The sequence below is a fragment of the Peromyscus leucopus genome, chromosome 12 (genome assembly GCF_004664715.2).
Source record: "Peromyscus leucopus breed LL Stock chromosome 12, UCI_PerLeu_2.1, whole genome shotgun sequence".
Lineage (NCBI taxonomy): Eukaryota > Metazoa > Chordata > Mammalia > Rodentia > Cricetidae > Peromyscus > Peromyscus leucopus.
The window spans coordinates 7865456-7892705 of NC_051073.1; the positions used below are offsets into that span (position 1 = coordinate 7865456).

Sequence of the window (27250 nt, forward strand, 5' to 3'; positions counted from 1 at the left end):
CCCAAAGGGAGGAGCACTCTTAGGAGGTGTGGCCTTGTTGGAGGAAGTGTGTCACTGTGGAGGCGGGCTTTGAGGTCTCCTATGCTCAAGCTACACCCAGTGTTACAGATCACTTCCTGTTGCCTGTAGATAAAGATGTAGGACTCTCAGCTCCTTCTCCAGCGCCATGTCTACCTGCACACCACCATGTCCCACCATAATGATAATGGACTGAACCTCTGAAACTCTAAGCCACTCCAATGAAATGCTCTCCTTTATGAGAGTTACCATTGTCATGGTGTCTCTTCACAGCAATTGAAACCCTAACTAAGACAGCTAGTAAACAAGCCCATCATCTTTACATGTGGTGTCCCACAAGGTTTTAGGGTGTGGACACCCACACAGCAGGGTCCTTTGCTACTTCATATAAGAATAGCCTCCTACCTATTTTCTAAGAGGCTGCTCATTTCCATCTAAGGCTGATATGTTAGTTTCTTCTTCACCCTCATCAGAATTGGCTGTAACATTTGTCTTATAGCAAAGCAAACCTTTCCCAGCCCATTCCTCCAAACCCCTCTGACCTCTGCCTGTTATCCAGTTTCAAAGCCACTTCCACATTCTCAGATATAGATATAGCATTAACCTCATAGAGTCCCAGAGCAAATTTTCTGTATTAGTTTTCTGGGTTTTGCTTTACTGTTATAAATTACCCGAGCTGAGTAACATTATAAAGAAAACAGGCTTCTTTGGCTCATGGCTCCGGTCCAAGGTCAAGAGCCTGTGCTGATGATGACCCTCCTGGCAATGTTTCAGGCAGCACAGGGTACCACACAGCGAGAGACGGGAAAGTCTGGAGATGTCTGCTCTGGTCTCACCCTCTTCTTTCAAAGGCTTCGGTCATGGGAGCTCCTCAGGGATAATCTTATCTGCCTCTAATCGCCTCCAAAGTTCCTGCCTCCAAATGCCTCAGCAGCATCGTTTCCATCATTTTAATATCTCCCATCAGGAATTAAATTTTGACACATGAACGTTGGAAGACATACAAGCTACATCCAAACATCACAAGGCCTTCAAGGCATGTGCTCCTAGGAACAACATAGCCTAACACATGTTTATATTTATAGTACCCATGTAATGTCATAGAAGGTATTATGAACCATCTTTTGACATGGAGATGTGGCATTGACATCTAGAAATGTGTCGGGCCTTTTTCATAGCCGTCTTAGGATGTGTGTGGCTGGTGGGCAGCAAGGTGGACACTCCTGGTAACAAGGGAAATAAGCCTGCCCTGTTCAATATAGGAACCTCCCTGCTAAGTATTTCCAATCTGTGCTTGGGTGAACCCACGATAGGAGAACTCGTGCATACGGAGAGCCTGCTGATCCTTTCTTGTTTTCTTATGGCCTCCTCTGCACTGCTAGGACACTCTATGACGGGGTGGGTTATTGGTCACTGATGAGTTCCCAAAGCCCAGAACCAGGCCCTGCATACAGCAGGTGCTCACTGTTTACCTCCACAGAATGACTGAACCACCAAGAGATTCAGGACTATGGGGCAGAGAGGCTGTTACGGTGAGAAGGATCCTGTCCTTGACTCTCCCTCTCCTGCAGGTACCAGCCACACTGGACCACAATTCACACAGACAACAGCCTAATGATAGCTGAATAAAATCACCTACCAAAGGGGGGCAGCGGCTCTGCTTCGGAGGAACAGATGTCCCTCTGCTGTGTCCTCCGGCCGTAGGTGGCAGAGTAGATGTTGAGAAACTTGGACTCATGGCAATGCAGCTTCAGCTCCTGGTCTTCACACACAGTCTTGTTTTTTAGTTCATCTGGAGAAGCAGCAGAAACCAGGGACAGATTAGCCTGGCTAGGAAGGAGCGGCCCGGGGCCCAGCGAAGTCGCAGCCGCTCAGCCCTTGTGGACCCCGGCACCCTGAGAAGGGCAGAGCAGGATGGCCCTGCCTGCCTGGTGTTTCAGGCCCTGCCCCTGCGGGAGGGGGAGGGAGGGCCCTTGCAGGAAGCAGGTGGGGAGCAACCAGAGGACAGAGCAAAGACGCCAGGAGTCACAGTAATGTGCAAATGGGACAAAGGCTTAAGACAGGTCCTGGGAAGTTTCTCCTGCTTCATTTTAGAGCAAAGATTAATAGGAGGAAGCCCCCTGGTAAGCGCTGGCTCGAGACTCATGTACACAAGCCCTTGCCACCAACTCCACAAGCACCTCCCCATCCCTCTGAATCTGGTGTACTTTGTTCCCAGGAGTACAGAGTGTGGCTGGGTGCATGGAGTGCAGTTGGCAGTGTCTGCTTGCCTAGCATACATGAAGTCCTGCACTGAATCCCCAACACCACATACATTGCCCGTGGTGGCTCATGCCTGTAATCTCAACATGGGGTGGTGCAAGCAGGAAGACGGGAAGCTCAAGATAGCTCCTACAATCCCAACTGCAGAGCAAGGTCCAGGCCACTTGGGGATATATGAGACCCTGTTTTCAAAGGGGGGTGGGGAGTGGGCTGGGTGCGGTGGTTCATTCTTGTAATCTCAGCACTTAGGAGGCTGAGGCAGGAAGATCTCTGTGCTACCACAGTGGAATCTCTCTTTAAAATGTCATACAGAGTTGACATTTCCACGAACTGCCAAGGTAAAAAGTTTTATTTTTTTTTAATAGAGCCTATGGTAAAAACCATCAATTTTAAACTTGTTTTATTGTATGGGAATGAGTGTCACAATGCACTATGGACAGCTGAGTTATTGGGTCTCTCCTTCCAACAGGTGAGTTCCAGGAATTGAACCTGGGTCATCAGGCTTGGCAACAAGTGCCTTTACCCACTGAGCCACCTTGCTGATTCAAAGTTTATGAGAGAGAGACAGAGACAGAGAGAGACAGAGACAGAGACAGAGACAGAGAGACAGAGAGAGACAGAGAGAAATCTGTTTCTGGAAACAGATAGCCCTGACTGTCCTGGAACTCCCTTTGTAGACCAGGATGGCCTGGAACTCACAGAGATCCACCTGTCTCTGCCTCCCAAGTGCTGAGTGCTGGGATTAAAGATGTACACAACTTTTAAAAAGTACTAATTTCTGACAGTCTGGACACAGAAGACTGTGCAGCATCTGATTCCATTTATACTACCTCTTCCCTTTATCCAAGGTTCCTCTCTCCTGGATTTGAGTTATCTATGGTCAACCACAGTTTAAAAGCATTAAATAGAAAATTCCAAGAGACTGCATGTACATAACTTTCATTAGAGTAATTGATATTGCTATTCTACTTTATTACTGCCTAACTTATAAACTAAGCTTCACCATAAACATGCATATATAAGAAGAGACACAGCTGAGCTGGGGATACGGCTCAGCAGGTAAGAACATGTACTGTTCTTGTAGAGGACCTGAGTTCGATTCCCAGCACCCACATCAGACAGCTCACAATTTCTCCAGGGGGATCTGACAACTCTGGATTCCGTGTACAACTGAATTCACATGAGCATACCCTCCCCTCATACACACACACACACACACACACACACACACACACACACCATTTTTTAATTAAATCTTAAAAAAAGAATTTTTTTTTTTGTTTTGGAACATCCCCTGGGATCTTGGGATGTATACCACACACACACACACACACACAAAGGAACAACTATGCTCATGTATAGTTGCATGTTATGTATATATTATGCATCAATAACGGGGATATGCTCTGAGAGATGTCCTTGAGTGAACATTGTGGACTGCATGCACAGGAGTCTATATGATACAGTCTATTATACACCTCTGATACTTCTTTGGGTTGTTTGCTTGCTGTAGTAATATGGGTAGAACCCAGGGCCTCTTGAATGCTAGGTGCACCCTACAACTGAGCTATACTCCAAGCTCTACACACCTATACCATGTGGTACCCTCCAGCCCCTGGGCTGCAAGCCTGCACAGCATGCTGCTTTCCTGAAGACCAAGCCTACTGTAACACACTGCCAAGCATGTGTGTATCTAACACTGAGAAAGGCAGGATGCATGCGGTACAAATGCTAGGTGACGGGTATTTCCAGTTGGGTTATAATCTTCTAAGGACCACTGTCATGTACTTGGCTTGTCACTGAACAAGATGTCATTATGTTGCGTGACCATATGAGAAATATCAAGGAAAGGCAAATGTTCACAGGTGAATGTAGATGAACTGTTGGCTGAGATTGTGAGTATGATCAAGAGGTAGATACAGGAAACTTGGACAGAAGACAGGAATGTTCTGTGACTGGACTGTGGTGAGAGAACATGGCTCAGCAGACTTACTAATGGTTGTTGAACTGTTCACTTAAAGTGGGTGGATTCCATGCTATATAAATTACACCTCAACATACTTTAGAAATAATGATAATTGGTATTGAGGGCTTCCCCTCCACTCCGTTCTGTTCTAAGCACATTGACATGCAAAGCAGCCTTTTAATGTGCTATCTTTTCAAAGCTTCCTAAAATCACAGGCAGCAAGAGTTAATGGCAGGCTGCTCAGGCTGGCCTGGGCTGGCCTGGCTGGCCTGGGCTGGTTGTCAGGAGGGAGCCAGCTTCCCCAAGAAAGCTCTTGCTTTTTATGTCCCTCCTGAGCTTGTGTTTTCCTTCTACTCTGCCTGATTTCCGTATCCTGATACACTTCAAGACTAAGTTCTCTCAAATGTGATCCAAGACTCACCGATGAGTCTTGAAATCAGGTTAGTGAATTGTGACCAGCAAATTTAAAAACTACAGAGCAGCTGGGAGTGGCGGCACACGGCTGTGGTCCCAGCCCTCTGGCAGGAAGGTTGGCAGTTTGAGGCCAGTCTGAGCTACATAGGAATCCCAACTCTTCCTTCTCTCCAGGAAAAGAAGAGAAGAGGAGAGGAGAGGAGAGAAGAGAAAAGAAAAGAGAAAAGAAAAGAAAGAGATGAAAAAGAATGATTAGAAATCATCAAAAACATTAAAGAGCATTCCATGAGAATAAACATGGCTGTGATTTCAAAAGCTCATCCTTCAGTTGGTTAGTGTGAGTGCACGCCATGTTGGGCCAGTAAGTGCAGTGTTTTTCTTACTGTGGTTGGAATCCCAGCGGTTTGGAAGCTCCCACCATAGGCCTTCCAGAACAGCGCATGCACACCCACCAGAGCTAGGACAGCTGGATGACTTCCGACAGAACCAACAATGCTTAAGCTCCAAACTTAAACCATGAGAGAAAACAATCTAGTCATGAGCCTCCCCTTCCCCTTTCCTGTGACTTGGAAGTTCCTGTGATTCTTCACCAAAAGCCCAGAAGAAGCAGAAAGAAAAACCTTGGGTCACAGGCAGGAAGATGCTTCAGGTCGCAAGATGCCCACCAGCTTTGGCGGTGAGCCCTGGGGCTGGATTTTAATATAGTCAACCCTCCCCTCCCCCGCTCCCACTGCAGGTCTCTGTCTGTGATTTTGGGTAATCCACAACCAACTACCGCTTTAAAACAGTAAAAAACTCCCAAAGTAAATAATTCCTAAATTTTAAACTGTTCCCTATTCCGAGTAATCTGTCATACTCTTCGGCAACTGTTCTCTGTCTATACAAGACATGAATCTTCTATTCCCAGCATATCCACCCTGTATATGCTACCTGCCCATTAGTTACCTGGTTAATTGTCTTAGTTATCAGATCTACTGTGGAAATATTTATATTCAAATAACCCTGATCTAACTTCCTGACACCCCAAAGTACGAAGAATATTAATGGTGGCTATTTTATTATAACCATGGTTATAGCTTCTGTTTTATTATTGGTTGTTATAGATCTCTCACTGTGTTCAAATTAAACTTTTTCATGGGTGTGCATCTATATGAAAATCATAGTATATGTAGGGTTTGATATCTGTGGCTTCAGAGATCCACAGGCCTCTTGAACCATGTTCCCTCTGTATAAGGACAGATGATTTATATATATATATATATATAATATATATATTATATATATACCTAACTATCTATCTACCTATCTATATCATATCTATATACATACATATCTATCTCTATCTATCTATCTATCTATCTATCTATCTATCTATCTATCTATCTATCTATCTATGGGAACATTCCAGGCAAGTGTCCATCCTGATACCTATGGGCCATATATAGCTAGTTATGAGTACAGTCAACACAAAACCACAGCTTGTTTTGTAGATGATAATGTCATGCAGCAGTCTTAAAGGTGCCTTTGAATGGGTGTGCCTTTGAGCATGATCAACACACAGTCAGAGTAGTAGCCAGGCTGTCAGTGCTCACAGGACCCTCATCTTCTCTGGTCATTTGACATACAGGACAGCCAATGAAGCAGGGCAAAGGGACCCGGTGTCGTAGTAAATATTTAAGAGACCCTTGGCTGGCTCGCTGGAGTCTCAGCATAACATATTGCAGTTAGATGCAAGGAAAAGCTTGTCTTTTTCTGAATAAAAAGATCACTGACTCTGACTGTGACTTTGGGGTGTTTGTGTCTTTTCGGTGAGTCTGCAGTTCTTCTGTGTTGTGTCTGAGTAGATGTCAATCTCACCAACGCTGGCAGTTCTTCTGACTTCAAAGGCCCAGGGTGACAACCGCCATTGATGCATAAAATAAGACGTGGGAGACACACCAGCGAGCTTTGCAATCAGGAGAACACCTACCTACGTGTTCAGAATGCCTGGGGGAGGGGGCAGAGTGCCTCCAAACGGGTGGGAAGAGCCAGGACAACCAGACTTCTCAGCAGACTTGAACTTTTTTGTTAGTTTGGTGTCTATAGTTTGAGATAATTACTATGTATACCAGGCTACCCTTGAACTGAAGATCTTCCTGCTTCAACTTCCCAAGGGCTGAGATTCCAGGTCTGTGTCACCATGCCCAGCTTTAGAAACTTATAAAAACAGTACTAGTTCTGTCTCTGCCTCTGTCTCTCCTGAAATCAGCATTTTAAAATATTACAAAGTGTTGTTTTATTTGTTTACTTAATGTATATGAGTGTTTTCCTTGTATGTACGTATGTGCACCACGTGTGCATGTGGAGGGCCCCAAACAGCTTGACCACACAGCTGCCATGACAGGCTTAGGGACCCAGACACAGCTTCTGTGACAGGCTTACTGGCAGGCACCACCTGGATCCAGGAGAAGCCATGAGCTGACCCATCATGGGATGTGGGGTTGGGGGGGGCTGATTCTAAGGGGAAATACCTGACATTCCAAACATTCCCTATACCCCTAGACAAATGTCAGCCAATCAGGGTCCTGAACCCTGGAAATCCCCTCACCTCAACCTTTACTATAATAAAAAACCCCACCCTGCTCTCACCGCTGAATCGGACAGAGAGATCAAGCTCCAAGCTTGAAATAAAGGCTCTTTGCTTTTACATATGGGATTTGGTTTCTGTGATGGTCTTTTCAGTGGGGGGGTCCCCTCGATCTGGGCATAATAGTGTCCTTGATGCCCACAGAGGCCAGGGGATCCTCTGGTACTGTAATTACAGACAGTTATGAGTCTCCATGTGGGTGCTGGGAATTGAACCCAGGTCCTCTGGAAGAGCAGCCAGTGCTTTTAATGGCTAAGCTATTTCTCCAAACCCAGTTATTACAATTTTTTTTAAAGCACACCATAGAATGAATATTAGCCATGTCTCTTGGAGTAACTAAAGCTGATTCTCCCAAGGCCAGCAAAACCCACTTAAGATGACAGGACACCCATGTGTAAGGCGACACCTGCCCCCACCACAGGCGACTCATCTTCTGGTGGAGGGAGCTGGTCTATGCCACACTGCTTCCTGCTGTGCTGTGTTCAGTCCCCTGAGTCCTTGTAAATGTGCTAGCACCTAACAGCATTTTTGTTTGTTTGTTTGTTTTTGTTTTGTTTTGTTTTTTTTGTTTTTCGAGACAGGGTTTCTCTGTGTAGCTTTGCGCCTTTCTTGGAACTCACTTGGTAGCCCAGGCTGGCCTCGAACTCACAGAGATCCGCCTGCCTCTGCCTCCTGAGTGCTGGGATTAAAGGTGTGCGCCACCACCGCCCGGCGTATCTGCTGCTTTCTAAGAGGAGCAGAATTTGGTAGGAGCTGGGGTAGAGCTCAGAGCTCTGGGCAGCTGCCCCAACACATCTGCCAGGAGGGGAAGGAGCCTGGAAAGGCAGAGTCAGGACTAGGCTCAGATGCAGCAAATCTCTACCAAGTAGGGAGTCATGCTGGGCACCCTCTTTCTCCTAAACAGTGCACACAGAGAGTCCTTAACCTGCAAAGAGTTGTGTCCAAATAAACCCACAGTGAGCTGAAAAGTCATCAGGTTGGAAATACAGATGTCACTTTTTTTACATGAATTTAAAAAAAAAATAGATTGTAATACATTTAGCACACCTAAGCTACAAACACGTCATAGCTTCTCCTTGCAATCAAATAACCAGTTGGGGGCTAGTGAGATGGATCAATTGTATTTGCTCTCTAGCCTGATAACCTGAGTTCGATCCCCGGTAACCATAGTTTGGAAGGAGGCAGTTGACTCCTGCAAATTGTCTTCACACGCGTGTCCTGGCATGTCCCCTCCCTACTCACTCTAACGATGTTCTCAAAGGGCCAGCTTGGAGCTTTGACTGGCAGTCTTGCTAAGTGTTGCAAAAAAGGATCGCATTGCACGTGGTTAGCTCGGGGAAACTTACAGATTCAAAACTCATCGCTGGGTTCAATGCCCAGCACCATACACAGATTTCAAAGTCTAGTCTTTCCCCCCCAGTTCACTTTTACATCTCAGCAGTGGTCGGACAGAGGTGGAAGGGCCAGCGATCCGCCCCGACAGGAGCAGTTTGTTACCTGCTTTGTTCACAACCGCGGCTGCAAGGCAATATTAAAATTCAGACATCTTGCTTGCTTGGATTGTGTCCTACGACTCTGTACTGACAATGCACCATGCCATCGCCAGCACCCAGGCCCCTGCCAATAGCACCCTGACCTCGGCCCTGGATACATCACTGCTTGTCAGTCATGCGCATCATTGGCCAGAATTACATTAGACTGTGTATTGGACTACTATCGAGCCATGACTCCGCTCAGCTTCACACACAACATGTCCGTGTCTTTCCAGCAGCCCGTGTGGTGTGGAAGGGACATTATCCTCACTTCACAACCAAGCAATGGAGCTTCTGGAGGTGTCCAAGATCACACACAGCAACTCACAGCAGAAAGGGGCAATTCTATTGTATTCCTGCTGTCTCTGGGAGGTTGTTGGAGAAAAACCTGAGGTCTGGGGACCGCTTCCCCAACATGCAGTAGAGCAGCAGGTTCCCCTGGGGCCCCACCTCCAGCACCAGACTACCAGTGTCTTAGAGCAGACAGAGAACAAAATGCAAAAAGCAGAACAGTTGAGTTGGGGTGGCAGAGAAGAAGTTGTCAAACTGTGATTCCTAACACAGGGTCACATACTATTGCTACAATTGCTTTTCAAGGAGTTATTCAAGCAAGCCTGCCAGAAAGACAAACACCGAGAATCCCAGCTGTTAATTTGTGTGTGTGTGTGTGTGTGTGTGTGTGTGTGTGTGTGTGTGTGTGTGCACATGGGTGTACGTGGAGAGTGTGAAACTAGAAAGGGGGCCATACGGTGGGGAAGATTTTAAGGACGTGAAGAAAAATTAGTAATAGAATTCCTGTGACATGAAGGTGGAAAGGAGGGGACCGAGGGGAGTGGAGGGGGACGAGGGACGGAGAGGGAAGAAATGGGTAAGACCAATTGAAAATATGCATGAAAATGCCATTACTTTGTATGCTGATTTAAAAGAAACTGAGAAGAGAATGTCTCCTGCGGCTGATGCCCCTCAGTGTGTTGCGGGCGCAGCCCAGGTACCTGGGAACGAGAGCTGCTTCTTGAGGGATCACTGAGAGCTCGCAGTGGGTCGAAGACAAAGCCCGTGTGCGTTAGGGACGGCAAAAGTCAACGGAGAAAGCACAGGAACCAGGGTGGAGGAGATCGCTCCAGCACACCCTGGTCCGCAAGATGGGGGGCAGCCGGTTCAAAGACACTGGAGGTGGTGGCTCTGATGGAATCCTTGCCACTGAGCCCAGGGGAAGTCAAGCCTCATAACACAACTGCCTTTGAAAAGCAGAATCTGTTCCTCACTTTGAGGGACACCACTTGCCTTCCTTCCCCTCTCTGGATAGTTTCAGCATCATAACATTCGAGTTTTACACACAGAGAAAGATTTTTACATCCGTAGATTTGGACGTCTGAGCACACACATGCGTCTTTCTCTCTGACATTCCTATTAAGGGATTTGGGGCATGGATGAACACCATGGGCAAAGGACTTAAGTCAGGAGTGTCCATGAAGCAAGGGGCCAATCCCAAGCACACTGTCCCCCCTCAGAAGTTACTTACTAGGTTGGCATTTAAAGGAGACCAGGAGGTATTTACTGCTTCCTGGACAAAGGTCAGGTCCAAAGACGCGGCTATTGACCAGGAGGTGGCAGGCCCGCTGGTTCTGGCATTCATCCAGCACCTTCTGGAAGGAGGGCAGAAAAGCATAGGCTTGTAAACGATACACAGCGTCTGCTGGGACCCAAACCTGGCTTGTCCTGGGCTCCGAGGGCGCGAGGCTCCCCTGTCTGGCCTGAGCTGTGTCTACGATGGAAGCACGCGTGGGTGGTGGGCAGCTCCCTGTAACTTTTAGAAGAAAGAACCTAGTCCAGAGAGCCAGGCCACGGGAGAGCTGGCCTCAACCAGCCCCAGTGGGCACTCTGGCTAATCTTAAAAAGTTCAGTCCCTCAGAGGATCTAGAGCACATGAGTGATATCGAGTCACCTCATTGTTCAGCTGGAGGGCACTTCCAGCTTTAAAATCGAGAGAGCCATGATGGCCAAGAATCATGGCCACATCTCCTTACCTTTAGAAATGGCCCCACACAGGCCCCAGGGACTTGGGAAAGACTTCAAACACCCAAACTTTTTCTACCAAATAAAATATTTAAAGCTGATGCCCACCCTGGACAAACTCAAGGGCATGGGCCCATGACTTTGCTACTGAGTGATTTCTTTAATGGAATACTTCTCTGTGTGTGTGTCTCTCTGTGTCTGTCTGTCTGTCTGTCTGTCTGTCTGTCTCTCTCTCTCAGCTTGTGGAACACCCTATGCTGCATCATGGAAAGATCCAGACTTCTTACTGCTCCTCTGGGCTATGGCTCCCAGAGAAAACTCTACACAGAATGAATTCAGGTCCTGGCCTTGATTCTGATGAAAGAGACACCAAGTCCAGGAGAGGAAAAGTTCCTGAGAATCTACTCATACTTTAGGACTGATTGCCTTGCAGATTTTTGAGCTTTTTTCTGAGTTACCAAGTTCTTCGAACAGCTCAAGGACCATGCATTTCCATGAAGGATACTGGTCCTGCCATGTCACCCACCCTGCCACCTCAGGGCCCGAGGAGATGTGGACCTGTCAATCAGAAAGATTTCCCAGGGAAACCCTTTAGGCCCCTGGGAAGCACAGCTCTCAGATGATGGCACATGCTGGTATGGCTAATGGTCTTGGTAAATCACACTGCCTTCAGGTGTTACTGTAAGGCTCCTCCCCTGTGACCTCAGGGCAGGCTCAAACCCTGTTACCAACTGCAAAATGCAGAGAGGCACCATGGTAGTTACCCTGGCAGATGCTAACCTGTTCCTACCTTAAACACCACTGCCCCTTGGGACACAGACTGACCCAGCTGCCAGGGTGGTGTGAAGTCCCAGGGGAAGGGAACTCCTGTTGGCCGAGTGAAAGGGCCATGCACAGCGATGTTTCTGGCAAGCTAACCCTCTGAGTAGCATCAGAACTGCGTCCATGGATGTTGACATGACAGCCTCAATGGAACTTCCTCTTCCCTCAGGGCGCCAGGCTCAGCAAGCAGAACCCAGTGCCAGCAGTTCATACTCTCACCAAGTAGACAGTCCGTCCCCTGGGTGCCAGCCAACACTCTTTCTACGCAGCTTGGAGGGCAACGGAGAGCCTGGGCACCTGGGTTGGGTGAGGGAGAGTCAGGTGGCCAGCAGGAGTATGGCTTTTAGAGGGGAGGCGCCAAAGGGAGAAACTGAGGCAGGGTAGGGGCACTCAAAGACACTATACTTGACTTCCAAAGAAACGTGTTATCATCACTCATCCCAGTGTGGAAACCATGTCAAGGGGAGTCAGCCAGACACATTCTTTTGTGCTGTTTGCTAATTACATAACTATCCACATGCTACGGTTTTTGGACTAAAAGCAAAGCAGTATGAAGAAGAGAAAAATCTGTGCTTCATCTAATGTTTTTGCTTCTCTGTGGGTATTTTAAAAAACATACAGAAGTCTCCTTAGACCTTCTGATGAATTTACCTTCCTACATATTCTATGCCAACCATAATTAAGCTGACCTCTAACTTGCCACATGCTGTAAAGAACTTGAGAGGCATTATAAATCATCATCATAATAAAGACCAGGCCAGCAATTTAGTAATCTTGGCCAGGGAGCTGAGATGACAGATTATGAATTGCTTGGATAAAGTAGACCATAGTGGCACAGGCCTGTAATCCCAGCTACTTCTTATCGACAGCAAGATGGAAGGTTCACGGCTACCTGGGCTACAGAGCCAGTTCAAAGCTAGCCTGGGAAACTTAGCAAGACACTGTCTCAAAGACGAAAAATGAAGAAGAGCTGAGGCTCTAGCTTGCCCAGTGGTATAGTGATTGCTCAGCATGCAGGAGGTCCTAGGTTCCGTCAATCCCCAGGAAGGGAAAAGTTGCATGTATAACTGACAGTCATGGTCTAAAACCACCTCTATATCTACCAATTTTCCCCAAGTGTGTCCAAGGAGGAAGAGAAGAAGGAAGAGGGGGAGGAGAGGAAGAAGGAAAGAGAAGAGGAGAGGAAGAGGAAGAGAAGTAGAAGAGGAAGAAGATGAAGAGAATGAGGAGGAGGGAGAGGAGGGAAGGAGGAAGAAGAAGATGTACTTTTCAGAAGAAAAAAAAATCAACCAAGACCACTCAAAATAGCTCTACACGAGAATGACATGGTTGTCTACAGGTAGGGAAGCAAGCCATGAGAAACAGAAGACAGCTATTGCTGTGTCCTTTGGGCCATTCTCTAAGAAGAAGTTCATCATGACCGCCAATGCCAGCATCAGCGTCACCGGGGTTCCCGCGGAGACATTTATCAGTGCTGTGGGCCTGGAGGTTGAAGTCCACAGTGGCTGCTTTTGCTTCACCACAGTAAAGAGTGTGCCTGTGACTAACTTCATCCTGAAAGAATGCTAAGGGAACGATGCATCCCACAGGGATTCCATTTGTACTGCATGGCAAAGGCCTTTGAGAAGCTAGTCATAGCTCACCTATAAAAATTAGTGATTGGGGTTTTCATGAATTTTTGCTTTGAGTGAATCATAGAATCACACATATATGAACATAGAAAGAGAGAGGGGGAAAGAGAGAGAGGAGAGAGGAAAAAAACCATTTCATGATTTTTAGCACATCCACGAAACGCAATACCTGCAAAGTGGTGGATGCCACGCAGGTCAGGTTGTCTTCCCTCTGGGGGGCGGGCTCCTGGGAACCACACATTTGGTAATCTTGCCCGTAAAATGCCGATTGGACACTTATTGTAGAATGCCGTGGGCACTGGAGGTTCAAATAGTCCCCGTCACAGGCATAGGCGGTGTGGTTTTGCAGGAGTTTGGTTAAATAACCTGAAAAATATTCAGCTGGGTTACAGGGGCCCAGGAAGCTCCCTCCCCGTTCCTGCATAGATTTCATAGCAAGGAGGTGCTGGTTTCTCTGAGGCAGGAGCAGCTGGGTTAAGAAGACGTGGGGTGCAGCTTCTCCAGCCGATCTGAGGTAGGTAACCAATGAGGTCAAGGCAGGGGGCTGTGAGGCCAGATGCTGACTTTCTTGTGTGGACCAGGTACCTTGGTCTGTGATGGCCTGCTGCGAGGCTTGGAGGGCTCGATCCCTTCAGGCAGTGCACTAAGGGATTGGCCATGAGCCCAGGGAATCTGGAAGAGCTTCTAGACAGCGGGAAACTATGCTGAGTGGGTGTCCCTGGGCATGTGGACACCCGTTCCGAGGGAGAATAGACTTTTCTGGTCTCCAGGCCTTCCTGGAGTGAGGGGTGCCATTCAACTTCAGGAAACCACTCCTGGGCCTGCCTCACCCCGGAGAGGAAAGCTGGGGAGGGCTGCCTGCGTGGGTTAGGGTTTGCCAGGAAGAAGTTGGGGGAGGCGGATCTTCGTTGTGGATTGAAGAGTGCATCTCCAGATCCTATCGTGCCTCAGAGTGCTACTTCATTTGAAAACAGGAGTGCGGGAATAATTAGTGAAAGGAGGGCGTACTGAACTCAGAGACCCCTTAATGCCATGGGATTAGTGTCCCCATCAGGAAAAAGAAAGACAGAATTCTGACAGAAGACTGGAGTGACAGAGGAGCAAGGATGGCAGGCCACCAGCAGAAACTGAGGGGTGCGGGAGGGCCCTTAGAGGGTGTGTGGCTCCGCTGAGGCCTTGATTCCAGAGCTCTGGGACTACAGGAGCAGGGATTCTGACGTGCACAGCCGCCCACTTTGGAAGTTGTTCCAGCAGCCACGGGAACAAGAAGAGGCTCCTCATCCCAGTCTCCCCGGTGACTTCTCACGCAGTTGGAGGAGCCAGGCTGGGCCTGGGCTCTGAGAAGTTCTGAGGACCCATAGCCTGGCATGTCTGGAGCATGGGCCGGTTCTCAGAAATGAGGAAGTGAGTTCTGGCCAGAGCGTAGATTTCTCTTCCTCCTTCTCACACCTCATAAGGTCAACAGCAAGGCTACCGGGAGCAGAGCCAGGGACTTTCTGCTGAGGTGTGTGTGGGATGCGCGGGGCAGACTCTGATGGGGAGGCATCGGGAAGGAAGGGCAGTTCCAGAAGTGTCTGATCCCCACACAGACGACCCACGCCTATGTGAGTCCTGCTCTGGTTTGAAAATCTCTCAGGAGTGTAATTCCTGACTGAGGTGCCTGGCTCCCTGGAAGCTCACAGGCAAAGAGGTGAGGCAGTTTGGCCTAGAGTCATTCCATTCCTAGAGTGTTCTGAGGAAGGCTGCGAATGCCCACTTACCCCAGTCCCTCGCTTTCTCTCTCTCCTCTTCCTTGTCCTCTTCTTCTCTCTCTCTCCTCCCCTCCCCTCTTTCTCTCTCTCCTCTTCTTTCTCCTCTCTCTCTCTCCTCCTCCTCTTCTCTCTCCTCCTCCTCTTCCTTTCTTCATCTCTTTCCCTCCTCCCTTTTTCCTCTCTCTCTCTTCTCCTCCCCTCCTCTCTCCCCTCCCCCTCTTCCTCTTCCCCCTTGGTAGTCTACCTTGCTCAGAGAAGCAAAGTCTAACATGAACAGCCAAAGGAAACCATGTACAGCATAAATCTGGTTGTTGCTCATCTACCTCCAGGCCTCAACTCCAAGGGCTCCTTGCATGGCATGCTGGGAGACAGTCTCTGACAGAGTGACAAGTACCAGTAGTTCAGGATTTCTTTATGGAGTCTCAACACTCTGTGGGGCAGGCACATTCTACCTGCAGGGAATCGGGGTGGCTACTTTGGAAGGGCCAGCGTCTGTCCTGAAATGTGCAAGGCAGGGACTCCACTGTCTAGATCCCTTTGGACACCTCCTTCCTGCCCATCAACCCCCAGTTCCCAGAACCCTGCTGAGTGGCCAGCTGATGGCAGCCTTCAAAGTAATTCTCAGAGGATGACCGGCTTGAAGCCCGTTGTTTATTCGGAGGACGGTTTGCTGCTGTAGTGGATAAAGGACGGGGTGGGTTGTGGGGATGATGGAGTCATGAGACAGCAGAGCTCTGGGGCCCGGGTTCCTGGACGGAAGTGCTCTGTAACAGTCGCGATGGTACTTGAGAGCATCCGCAGGCATGTCTGTGAGGCTTCCAGAAAGGTTTAACTGAGCGGGGCAAGACCTGCCCTGAAGGCAGATGGGGTAGTTCTGCAGACTGAACGGGAAGGGAAAAGGGGAGACTATAGAGGTGGCAGCACCGGCCACGCCATCGCCATCGTGCGATCTGGGTACAGGCTCCAGCACCCACATAACAAGCCAGGGGTTCAGTGCGTGCTTGTAACCCAGCCTCAAGTGGGCCAGAGACAGGATCACGGGGCTTGCTGACTTCCAGTGCAGCTGAGAAAATGTAAGCCCTGTGTCCCCCCCCCCACCTCAGAGAAATAAGTAGAGAGTGACAGAGGGGGGGCCTGATGCCCTTTTCTGAGCTCCATGTACACACACAGATTCATGCACTAACACACACACACACACACACACACACACACACACACACACACTCACTCACAGAGACCAAGACAAAAGAAGAAAGAAAAAAGAAAGACAAATTTAAATGTGAAAAAAGGAGAAAGGCAGATGACCCCCCCCCACACACACACACATCTCTTCACCTCCCCCACCCCCACTGGATGCAGTGGGAACATCTGTGTCACACTCGGCTGCCACCCCTCCCCCGCCACGATGGACTCTCCCTTCAAACCATGAGCCCGAATAAACACCTCCACCTTGAGTTGCTCCTCCTCGGGTCATTGTCCACAGCAATGAGGAAAGTCACAGACTGTCACAGGAGCATATGTGCATCTGTTCTCTGTGTGCGCGTGTGTGTGCGCTCATGCACAAGTGTGAGTGCATGCACCTGTGCTCACTCACATGTGCGTGGAAGCCAGAAAACAACCTCTGATGTGTCCTCTGGGGTGCTGTCCACCTTTGTCACTGAGAAGAGGTCCCTCATTGGCCCAGAGCTTTCCAACTTAGATGGCAGCCGACCTGCCTGTCCCCACCTCTCAGTTGCTGGAATTACAAGGGGCTCTGTCTGCCAAGCCTGCTCAGCATTTTTTCATATGGGTTCTGAGAATCAAGCACACACTTTACAGACTGTCTCCGTCAGGGTTTCTCTTGCTGGGAAGAGATACCATGACCATGTCAACTCTCACAAAGGAAAGCATTTAACTGGGTGGCTTACAGTTTCAGAGGTTTAGTTCATTATCATCATGGGACAACATGGTGTCATCATGCAGGCAGACATGGTGTGCTGGAGAAGGAGCTGAGAGTCCTACATCTTGCCTTGAAGGCAACAGGAAGTGGTCTGTCTCACTGGGAGACATATATGCTTGAACATATATGAGACCTCAAAGCCCGCCTCCACAGTGACGCACTTCCTCCAACAAGGCCACACCTACCCCAACCAAGCCACACCTCCTAATAATGCCACTCCTGTTGTGCTTATGGGGGCCAGTTACATTCAAACCACCACACTGGCTGAGGTATCCTGGCAGCCCCTCTGTGCTGTTTTGAGACACTAAGTTTGTGACAATTTGGTTTCTACCAGTAACTGTTGGAATGACCCGGTGCACCTGAGGGGCACAGAGTTACAGATTTAAGGACTGCTATTAAGGAAAGATTTTAAAACTAAGTATGTTTGGATTAAAGCCAGGAGAAGCCTATGCATGTATGTATTTGCATAGATCAATATATATCAAATGAGTTCTAGATCATGTGCAAATTATATTTCTTCCTGTGAGTTGTGGTCAACACATGTGAAAGTGAATACGGACAAGAGACTGCTTGAAATGAGCGCTCATGGGTCCCAGTGTAAATACAGCAAAGGAAATGAGCAGGGCAGAGGAATACAATCCAGACACGTTGAGATCACGCCAAGAAGGGTCATAAGCAATCACAACTGTGAGCCAGAAAGTCCTTTGAGGACAGAGCAGTGAAATGCCCCAGAGGGGATAAGGAGACGGCTCAGTGTGTAAAGGTGCTTGCCACCAAGTCTGACAACCTGAGTTCAATCCCTGGGACCCACGCGGTAGAGGAGAAAACCAATTCCACAGCTTGTCCTCTGACCTCCACAACAAATGCCATAGCAAGAATGCACCCACACCGGTACACACACACACACACACACACACACACACACACACACACACACACACACTGAAGAAATGTAAGAAGAGTAGACAGAGGACTATCCCAGAGCAGCCACAGAAGAGGAACTAGAGGTGGAGAAGCTTCTGTACTATAAATGGGGATCCCTCTGGATCAAGGGCACCTCAAAAGAAAGAGGAGTGGGGCAGCCTGCTGCCAAGGTGTCCCTGAGTGTATCCACTTCTCTGGGGTGGGGGTGAACCCACTCTCTCCAGTGTGCTGTGCACTCACCACTCAGCTTCCCCACCCCATGCTTTCTGGGCTGATTCAAAAGTCAACATCTTTCATGAGGTATCGACCACTGCCGGCTTTGGCTACGAATTCTCTCTGGACCAGACTGGATGGTCAAAGTCAACATGCTTTATGTCCTCATTGTCTCAGGCAGGAATTTTAGAATCTAACCCTGTTTACCCTCTCGGGATAAAAAACTGAAGCGAACTGTTTGGTTTTGGTTCTTGAGACAAGGCCTCGCGTGGCCCAGGCTGGCCTCCACCTTGCCATTTAGTTGAGGCTGATGTTGACTTCCTGATTGGAGTGCTGAGGTCACAGGGGGACACCGCCACACCCTGTTCATTTTTACTATTTTCTGTGGTGACAGGGTCTCTTACACTGTATCCCAGCAGCCTGCCCCATCATTCACCATGTTGCCCAGGCTAGCCTCGAACTCATGGCAATCTTGCTGCCTCAGCTACCCAAACTTTGGGTTTGCAAGTATGAGTCACAATGTCCAGCATAAGTAAAGGTGTGTATTCTTCTGAAAAACCTGTCTTTAAAGTACAGGGTTGCCTGAGACGCTGTGTTGGCTAAACTGGTGGGCACAGGCTAATGATGCAGTGGGTACAGGCCTTCCCGACAGCTCAGGTGTCTGGGCACATCTTGTGATTACTGCCCAGCTCTTCTTCCCTGGCAAATGGGCCACACTAAATTATCCAGCAGCTTCCCCAGGCAGAATCTTCCTCAAAAGAGCACTTAAAAGGCTGGGCCGGGGGAGATCTCAGAGAAGACTAGATAAAGGGTTTTTATGTTCTCCGTTTATAAGTAAAGAGAAGGAGCTTGTGGAAGAATGAATGGGTCCCCAAGGAGCAGTGGGAGCTGGGAGTTCCCTGCCATCTATGGAAGGACGCAGCGAAGGGAGGCGAGAAGGCCCAGCAGGTAAAGATGCCCGCCCCCAGTGCCTAACGACCTGAGTTCCACGCCCAGAACCCACATGGTGAAGAGAACCAACCCTTGCCAGTTGTCCTCTGGTGCCCACCTAAGTGCCACAGCACTTGTGTGCCCCTCACATGCAAGGAAATAAATGTAATAAAACATTTTAAGTAAAGATTTGAAGAAGCCAGGTCTTCATTACTGAGAGTCGTTCTCGAGGGCACCCTCATCACACTGACAGTGAGTTTCTATCCGCTTGCATAGAAACCGTGCAGTGACTGGAGACCAGAATCCTAAAAATGCCTGATTTCTAGAGAAACACGAGTGTCCCACGAGAGTAACAGGTGTTACGTAGGGCAGGAGGGAGGTTTCACAGGAAAAGCCGGGGGCATTATGGGAAAATCTTTGCAGAACTTCCCCGAGCCAGGTCTGCCACAGACAGTGAGACTCCTGCTCAGAGCAGACACACAAACCCACCAGCCGCATGAGGCATCTAAGGACTCAGACAAAATACACCGTTCTTGTGTGTGTGTGCACATTCATGCGTGTGCACATGGATGTGTGTGTGTGCACATGGATGTGTGTATTACATTAAGTATATCACTCATGAGTGTGTGTGTGTGTGTGTGTGTGTGCGCGCGCGCGCGTGCGCGCGCGCGCACACACACACACAAACATAGGTGTGGGCATGAGTCATTCTTGTGCTAGTGCATTAAACACATCGTTCTTCAGTGATCATTCACTTGCACTCCATAAAGTACAATCAGTGCCAAGACCTACATCTAACTGGCATGGTTGCAGAGTCCCATAAAGCTTCGGAACCCTCGTGAGCAAGCCAGTGAAGGTGGGAGGAGAGCAAGGAAATTAAGTCAAGTCCAATGTTCAAACGCTGTTCAACTGTGATGCTGTAGTAGTAAGGGTTTCCACTGCTGTGAAGAGACACCATGACCATGGCAACTCTACTAAAGAAAAACATTTAATTGGGGTGGCAGCTTACAGTTTCAGAGGTTCAGTCCATTGTCATCATGGTGGGGAGCATGGCAGCGTGCAGGCAGACATGGTGCTGGCTACATCTTGATCAGAAGGCAACAGGAAGTGGACTGTTTCACTGGACAGTATCTTGAACATGTGAGACCTCAAAGCCCGCCCCCACAGTGACGCACTTCCTCCAACAAGGCCACACCTCCTAACAGTGCTACACCCTCTGGGGGCCATTTGCTTTCAAACCACCACAGATGTTCACCTCTCAAGACTGGTGCCCCGGGATTTGCTGTGAGAATCAAATGATGTAACAGGCATACACATCCTTTATTTATCACAAACTGCGGAACAGCTCTGAGGTGTTACTGTTAGCGTGCACCCTGAAGAAAACTAAGATAGTGTTCGCATTGGTGGGATGCAGAACAGCCTCTCTCCGTGCATTTCTGGTTATCCCTCATGTCTCTAGACAGCTCAGAGACAAGCAGCCAGGCAGTGGCTGCTCCCATGGTTCAGAGCGGCTACTGCTGAGCTCCACAGGGTCAGATGCCCTCCCTCCATCCTTCCCCTTTTCCCCTTCCCCCTTCTCACTCACAGCCTTTAAGTAACGTCCAAATGTCCCTAATTGTTATAGTTTCGTTTCTGTTGCTGTGGTAAACAATAATAATAATAATGATAAAATAAAATAAATTTTAAAAAAAGAACAAGAAAAAACTGACAAAAAGCAGCTTTTGGGAGAAAGGATTTATTTTAACCTGCAGTTCCAGGTTCCAGTCCATCGCTGCAAAGGATGGACTTGACAGGCAGTAGTAACAGGAAGCTTCGGGTCACGTGACACCCCCAGTCTGAGTGAAGCAAGCACTCAGCGGCTTCTCTGCACTCTCTGTAGTCCAGGGCCTAAAACTGGAGAACGGCACCCCCACCCTCAGCCTAAACCTTCCCACATCAGTTAACACCATCAAGACAAAACCCACACATGCTCACAAGTGAACCTGGCCAAACAATCCCTTGCTAAGACTCTCTTCCCAGGTGTACTGGATAGTTTTATGTCAACTTGACACAAACTAGAGTCATCTGAAAGGAGGGACCCTCAACTGAGAAAATGCCTCCATAAGATCCTGCCGTAGGGCATTTCTCCATCAGTGATTGATGAGGGAGGGCCCAACCTATTGTGAGTGATGCCATCCCTGGGCTGGTGGTTCTGGGATCTATATAAGAAAGCAGACTGAGCAAGTCAGGAAGCAGTATTTCCCAGCCTTGGCATCAGCTCCGGCCTCCAGGTTCCAGCCCTGCTTGAGTTCCTGTCCTGACTTCCTCCCGTGATGGATTATGATGTGGAAGTGTAAGCCAAATAAACCCTTTCCTCCCCAGCTTGCTTTTGGTCCTGGTGTTTCATCACAGCAATAGCAACCCTAATGAGGACACCAGGTGATTCTAGACTGTGCCGAGTCAACAATCAAGGCCCGACGGGCTATCGATTCTTCTTCCCTCTTTCTCTTTTGAAACCAGAGACTCTCCAAGTTTTCCAAGGGCTAAGGCTGCCGAGTCATTCTGTATGCAAATCCATCAGCCATTGGCCCCACATCCAGGTGCTGAGGTCCCCACATCACCAGAGGACAATTTCACAACCATTCTGGAAAGAGAAAGGAATTCAATTGTTCTGTCCTGGCCTTCCTCTCATCTCTTTAAAAAAACAATTGAAGTGGCACCCTCCTCCGCTGAATGCTTCTGATAAGAGACCGCACCCTTCCATTCCCACACTCCAGAGGTGCCTCTGCATGATTGAAGTCCATTTCCAGGATAAGAGGTAGTTTTTCTTTGTATTTGTTGGGTGTGTTTAGAGCCCCGAGTTGGCGCTCTCATGGGTGTTGGGAGGCCTCCTCTGCAGGCAAAGAGCCCACCATGAGGCCCTACATGCCAAGAGCAGCAAGACCAAGAAAGTGAACTTTGCGGGGGTGGGGGATGAGGTGGTGGTGGCTAGGAACACCCTGGAGGTAGAGTTACTTGCTCAGCATACTCAGAGCCCTGGGTTCAAGTCCCAGCCTCACTGAAACCAAACAAAAACAGTGATGTCAGGGCCCCATGTGGTTAAGTAGAGTACTTGCCTAGCATGCTTGAAGCCGTGAGGAAACCATCTCTGAGCACTTTAGAAGGAGGCCTAAGGTAAAGAAAACTAGATCCATCACGTGTCTCTTAGCTACCAGAGGGGGAAGTCACAGGAGGCCAGAGGTGGCCATGGTAGCGTCTACTGTTCTTGAGTTCAGACCCTTGTCCCCAAGCCCATCAGATGGAGAGGAGACCTGAAGCTTAGGTCAGAGGTGCTTTGGGCATGGGAGGAAGCCCACCTTTGCTCTAGTGGCTTCTAGAGGTTGGGGACTGCCAGAGAACTGGCCAGTGGAAGTTCTGGGCAATGGGAAGAGGGCAAAGTAATGTTTGCCACTTGGAAAGCTGGTCCTTGAAACCTGCCTCTGTGGGATGCCTCCTTTCTTGCTCTCCCTCTGGTTATCCTACATGGACAATGTGCAGCCTGGGACCCCAAAAGATGGGGCTGTCCTAAAAGGGAAGGAGCCTCATTCCTAAGTGATTACACGGAGTAATTCTTTCTTGATTTTCCAATCTCACAGAACAACGGCCAGAGCAGGAACTATCCTTCTGTTCTGTTCTGCCACCAAGAGTGGGCAGTTCTTGGTTTTAGTCGCTAGCTTACTCTGCATTAATAATCTGGAATCCTTATAGCTGTTGCTTACATTAAGTAAAAAGCTGATGAGACTTTGAAAAGTAACAAAACAGTGTTTTGTTTTGTGATGGTGTTCCTGATCCTGTTCCACCAGGTCTCCAAACCTCACTGGGGAAACCATTTCTCTGAATTACGAACTTGCAACAGGGCACTGGAAAGATGGCTCAGTGGTTAAAAGGCACTTGCTGCTCTTTAGAGGACCTGAGCTTGCTTCCCAGCACCCACATTGGTCAGCTCATAACCCTCTGTAACTACCTCTTCTGGCCTCTTCAGATACCCATATGCAGGTAGCATACACACAGAGAGACCACCACATATAGAGATATGAAAAATAAAAACAACTTGCAACTGGGCAATGTGGCTCACGCCTGTAGCCCCTGCATGCAGGAGAGAGGCTCTGAGAGCTGGAGGCAAGTCAGGTATCCACAGTGAGTCCCGGGCCATCCAGGGCCACCCACAAGATCCCATCTGAAAACCAAACCAAAAAGAACAGACAACAGCACCAAAGATCTTGCTGCTGGGAAGCCTCAAGTGAGGTAAGTTAAATTACAAAGGATGGAAAAGAGACCGCGGTGTCTTGGGCTAGCCTCCAGCCACCATATCCACTATGTGTCTGACCTAACCACCATATGAGCAAAGTTGGAGAACTGGAGCTCTGATGGAATGCTAAGGGAACACATACTGATGAGTGTGGAGAGGGGTGGGGACGGAGGGCGGCCTAGGGTGATACTCTGGAGAGCCCCAGCCCTGAATAAAAGGTGCCAGAGGAGGGAGCAGTGAGGCTGCGAGCCCCGAGGAGAGAACACAAGCTCTAGAAACTTCCCCAGTCAGCTCTTATTAAAAGGCTGTTAGAGCCAGGCGGTGGTGGTGCACGCCTTTAATCCCAGCACTCGGGAGGCAGAGCCAGGTGGATCTCTGTGAGTTTGAGGCCAGCCTGGGCTACCAAGTGAGTTCCAGGAAAGGCGCGAAGCGATACAGAGAAACCCTGTCTCAAAAAGCAACCAAACAAACAAACAAACAAAGCTATTCGTCACTGCTGCCGAGACTCGCCCTCCTCTGTAGAACGGGAGGCTTGTGCGTCCATCACAGTTGTGTGCAGGTGGTAGAGAGCTGGAGAGAGAGAGCATCCTATACAGTGACTGAGGATGTCCGTCTCATTCCCTGGGGAGAACATGGGGGCTATGGTTTGCACCATATGGGGTTTGTGTGTGTCCCCCACGGGTTCAGGTGGAAATTTAATTATTATCTGGAGGGATTAAGGGTTAGACAATCAGACCGCAGAGTTCGGCGGATGGTACCAAGCTTGGGTAACGTCATTAGAATAGCGCCCCCACAATCCAACACTGGAGGCTACCTAAGAAGAGAATGAGACCAGCGGGTACCCCGCACATGTGATGCCCCATGACGCCTCAAGGTTCCTCCAGAGGAGATCAGCACCAGATGCTGGCCTTTGACCTTGAACAAGAACTATGAGCCATCTAAAACATCTTTTTGTATAAGGTCATCCAGCTTGAGGTATTTTGGTTGCAGTATTGAAAAATGAGCTAGTAAGATAAAGACAGAAAAACAGAAAGAGGTGCCACCCAGGGTTTGTTGAAAAGAGGGGGAGAGCAACCAGCACCCCAAGTGTACTGCTTTCAGGCTTAGTATGAACTCAGGACTACAGCGTCTTGGGGAAGAGTAGGTGAGGAGAGGCTTAACTTCACAAGGGGATGATGCTGTGGGTCATTTGCCTCCAGTTTTAGGATGCTGAGAAGGCACGCGCATACACACACACACTCACACATGTGTACACACAGAGTGAGAAACAGAGACAGAGACACACAGACATACAGACATACACAGAGAGAGAGGGGGGGGGGGGAGAGGGGGAGAGAGAGAGAGAGAGAGAGAGAGAGAGAGAGAGAGAGAGAGAGAGAGAGAGAGAGAGAGAGATGATCTTTTCAAGTGCCTGAATTCTGGTTCCTGGTTCTCAGGCACCCTTTCCCAACACAACAACTATTCCCTTTGACAATAAAACTGCTTGGTTGTCTTGAAGCCAAACAGTCCGACTGCCAAAGGCATAAAACATAAACTTTCCCCATATGCTGTTCAATAGCACTCAAAATTCAAGTATTCCCAAATGTCTCAATATGGAAAAAATAATTCTAACAATTATGGGCTTCCCTGTGATGGGAACTCTTGGTTCTGTGGCTGCTTTTCCGCCTTACGCTGTGAGTGTTTCACATGGTTGAGGGGCACCAGGTCCCATGCCGCCGCATCGTCTTCCCACCTGGAGGCCTCCGCACATTTCCCCAGCCTTGGAGTTCTCCTTCTTCTGTCTCTCTGAACACTGGCCTGCTGACTTATTGAGTCCTATACATCCCCCTAGATAGTCACATATGTCTGAGTGGATGGTTTCTTGGTGGACATCCACACATACACAATTATGCATCACTTTCAAACAGGCATTCAGGCTAGAGAGATGGCTCATGCATTAAGAGCATGTTCTGCTCCTATAGAGGATTCGAGTTCAGTTCTCAGGACCTGTGCAGGGTGGCTCAGAAGTGCCTGTGACTCCAGCTCCAGGGGCTCTGATGCCCTTTGAACTCCTCAGGCACCTGTACCAGATGTGCACATACCTGCCCTACCCTCCACATATACACATAATTTAAATTTTCTTAAGTAAAGCCTCGCCAAATGCAGGGAGACATCCTGAGAATTACGTCATTTGGTAATGTGTGGAGTTATACAGACATCACAGAGTGCACTCACACACACACACCTGGCTATGGCACACCCAGGTTATGTCATAATGTTACAGAACCCTGTCATACCTGCAGGCCATCGTTGACTGATGTCATTGTGCAAAATGTAATGGGGTTCATCTGTGTGGAGTTCAGATCCTCATGCTGGTACCACCCCAACTCTGCCATAACTACTGCTGCATATGGTCAGTGTTAGCCTGCACCCCAACTCTGCCATAATTACTGCTGGGGACAAAGGGTCAGTTTGTCCCTTTGGAATGCTTTACCTATGGCGGTGTCTCTAGTACCTAGAAGTGTGTGCGTGTGCGTGTGCATGTGTGTGTGTGTATGTGTGTGTGTATGTATGTGTGTGATTGTGTGTGTGTTGTGTGTGTGTGTGTGTGTATGTGCGTGTATGTGTGTGTGTTTGTGTGTATGTGAGTGTGTATGTGTGTGTTTGTTGTGTGTGTGAGTATGTGTATGTGTGTGTGTATGTGTGTGTGTGTTGTGTGTATGTGTGTGTGCGTGTATGTGTGTATGTGTATGTGTGTATATGTGTGTATGTATGTGTGTGTGTGTGTGTGTGTGTGTGTGTGTGTATTACTTTTGAATGAGAGTGAAAGCAGCTTAGGAAGACTTGTGCACCAGAGCTGAGTGAGCAGCAGGTTGTGAGTCCTCGTGCGCCCTCGGACTTGCAGATTTCTCTCTACAACATGCTGCATGTATGTGTGACACACAGGAGAATGGTTCCAGAAAGGCCTGCAGACACCAAAGTCCTCAGACCTCAAGTTCCTTACATGAAACTGCAGGAAACCACAGAGAGGTGGGAAAACTGGCCAGGGCCCCTGAGTGGGTTTTTTAGAGACCCTGCCTCTAAAACCAAACCAACAAACAAAACACACGTGATGCTCATATAGCCATGAAGTATACCGGCATGTATGTGAATCCATCTCTCGATCCCTCGGGACACCGACTGTAAGACACAACTGAGGTGCTTTCTATGTGGTTTGTATGCTGTGTTATTTGGGAGGTGCTGAACAAAAACGTCTGTCTATGCTCAGTGTGCATGTGAGTTTATTGTTGTTTTGTTTTTGTTTCTGTTTTCAGTGGTAGCTGAGTCCACAGACACAGGAACCATGAATACAGAGGAAAGACTATGTGCTGCAGGGGAAGAGATATGAATCAATCAATTAAATTATTACCCCAAACAATTCCTCTGCGTGTGCTCTCTCTGCCGTTAGTCTGAAGTGACCATCTTTAGATTACACTCACTCTTTGATTCCAAACAGGTCTGGTAGGAGGCCCTCTGTGCCGCTCCTACCAAAGGCTTCAGTCCCTATAGAATGAACACTTTGTTTTGTGACCAGGTACCAACCCCAGAAAGTTATTCAGTGAGCACCATCTGGGTTAGATTAGTTTAAAAGAAACTGGATCAATCCCCGCGTCCCCCCAGCATCTAAACAAAACACTTTTTCTTTTCTTCGGGCTGCAGGGTAATCCCTAAACTACAGCCGCTTGGCGAGGAAGCCGGCTTTGCGGTGTACCTGATAACTTGATGCAACTTTTACCAGCACTTAAAACTCCGATATGAAATCTACCCGTGATCATTTTCTGCTTGGAACTGGCCAACTCTGCCTTCTCTCCCTGTTCAACAAAAGGTTCTCAGAAACCATGCTCAGGGTCACCGACCAATCAGCAGGACCTGCAGGGCCTAATACCCAGACGTGGGGGCAGGAAGGTGCCGTCTCCCGCC

General features: G+C 48.6%; 1 protein-coding gene across 1 annotated transcript in view; it reads right to left on the reverse strand.

The window, feature by feature from the left end:
- Nucleotides 1-27250, reverse strand: part of Eva1c (eva-1 homolog C) — a 70907-nt gene that overhangs the window by 25068 nt on the left and 18589 nt on the right. The window contains 3 exon segments of the mRNA XM_028877137.2: nt 1658-1810; nt 10341-10464; nt 13457-13653. Of these exon segments, the coding sequence (XP_028732970.1) occupies nt 1658-1810; nt 10341-10464; nt 13457-13653 (474 nt within the window).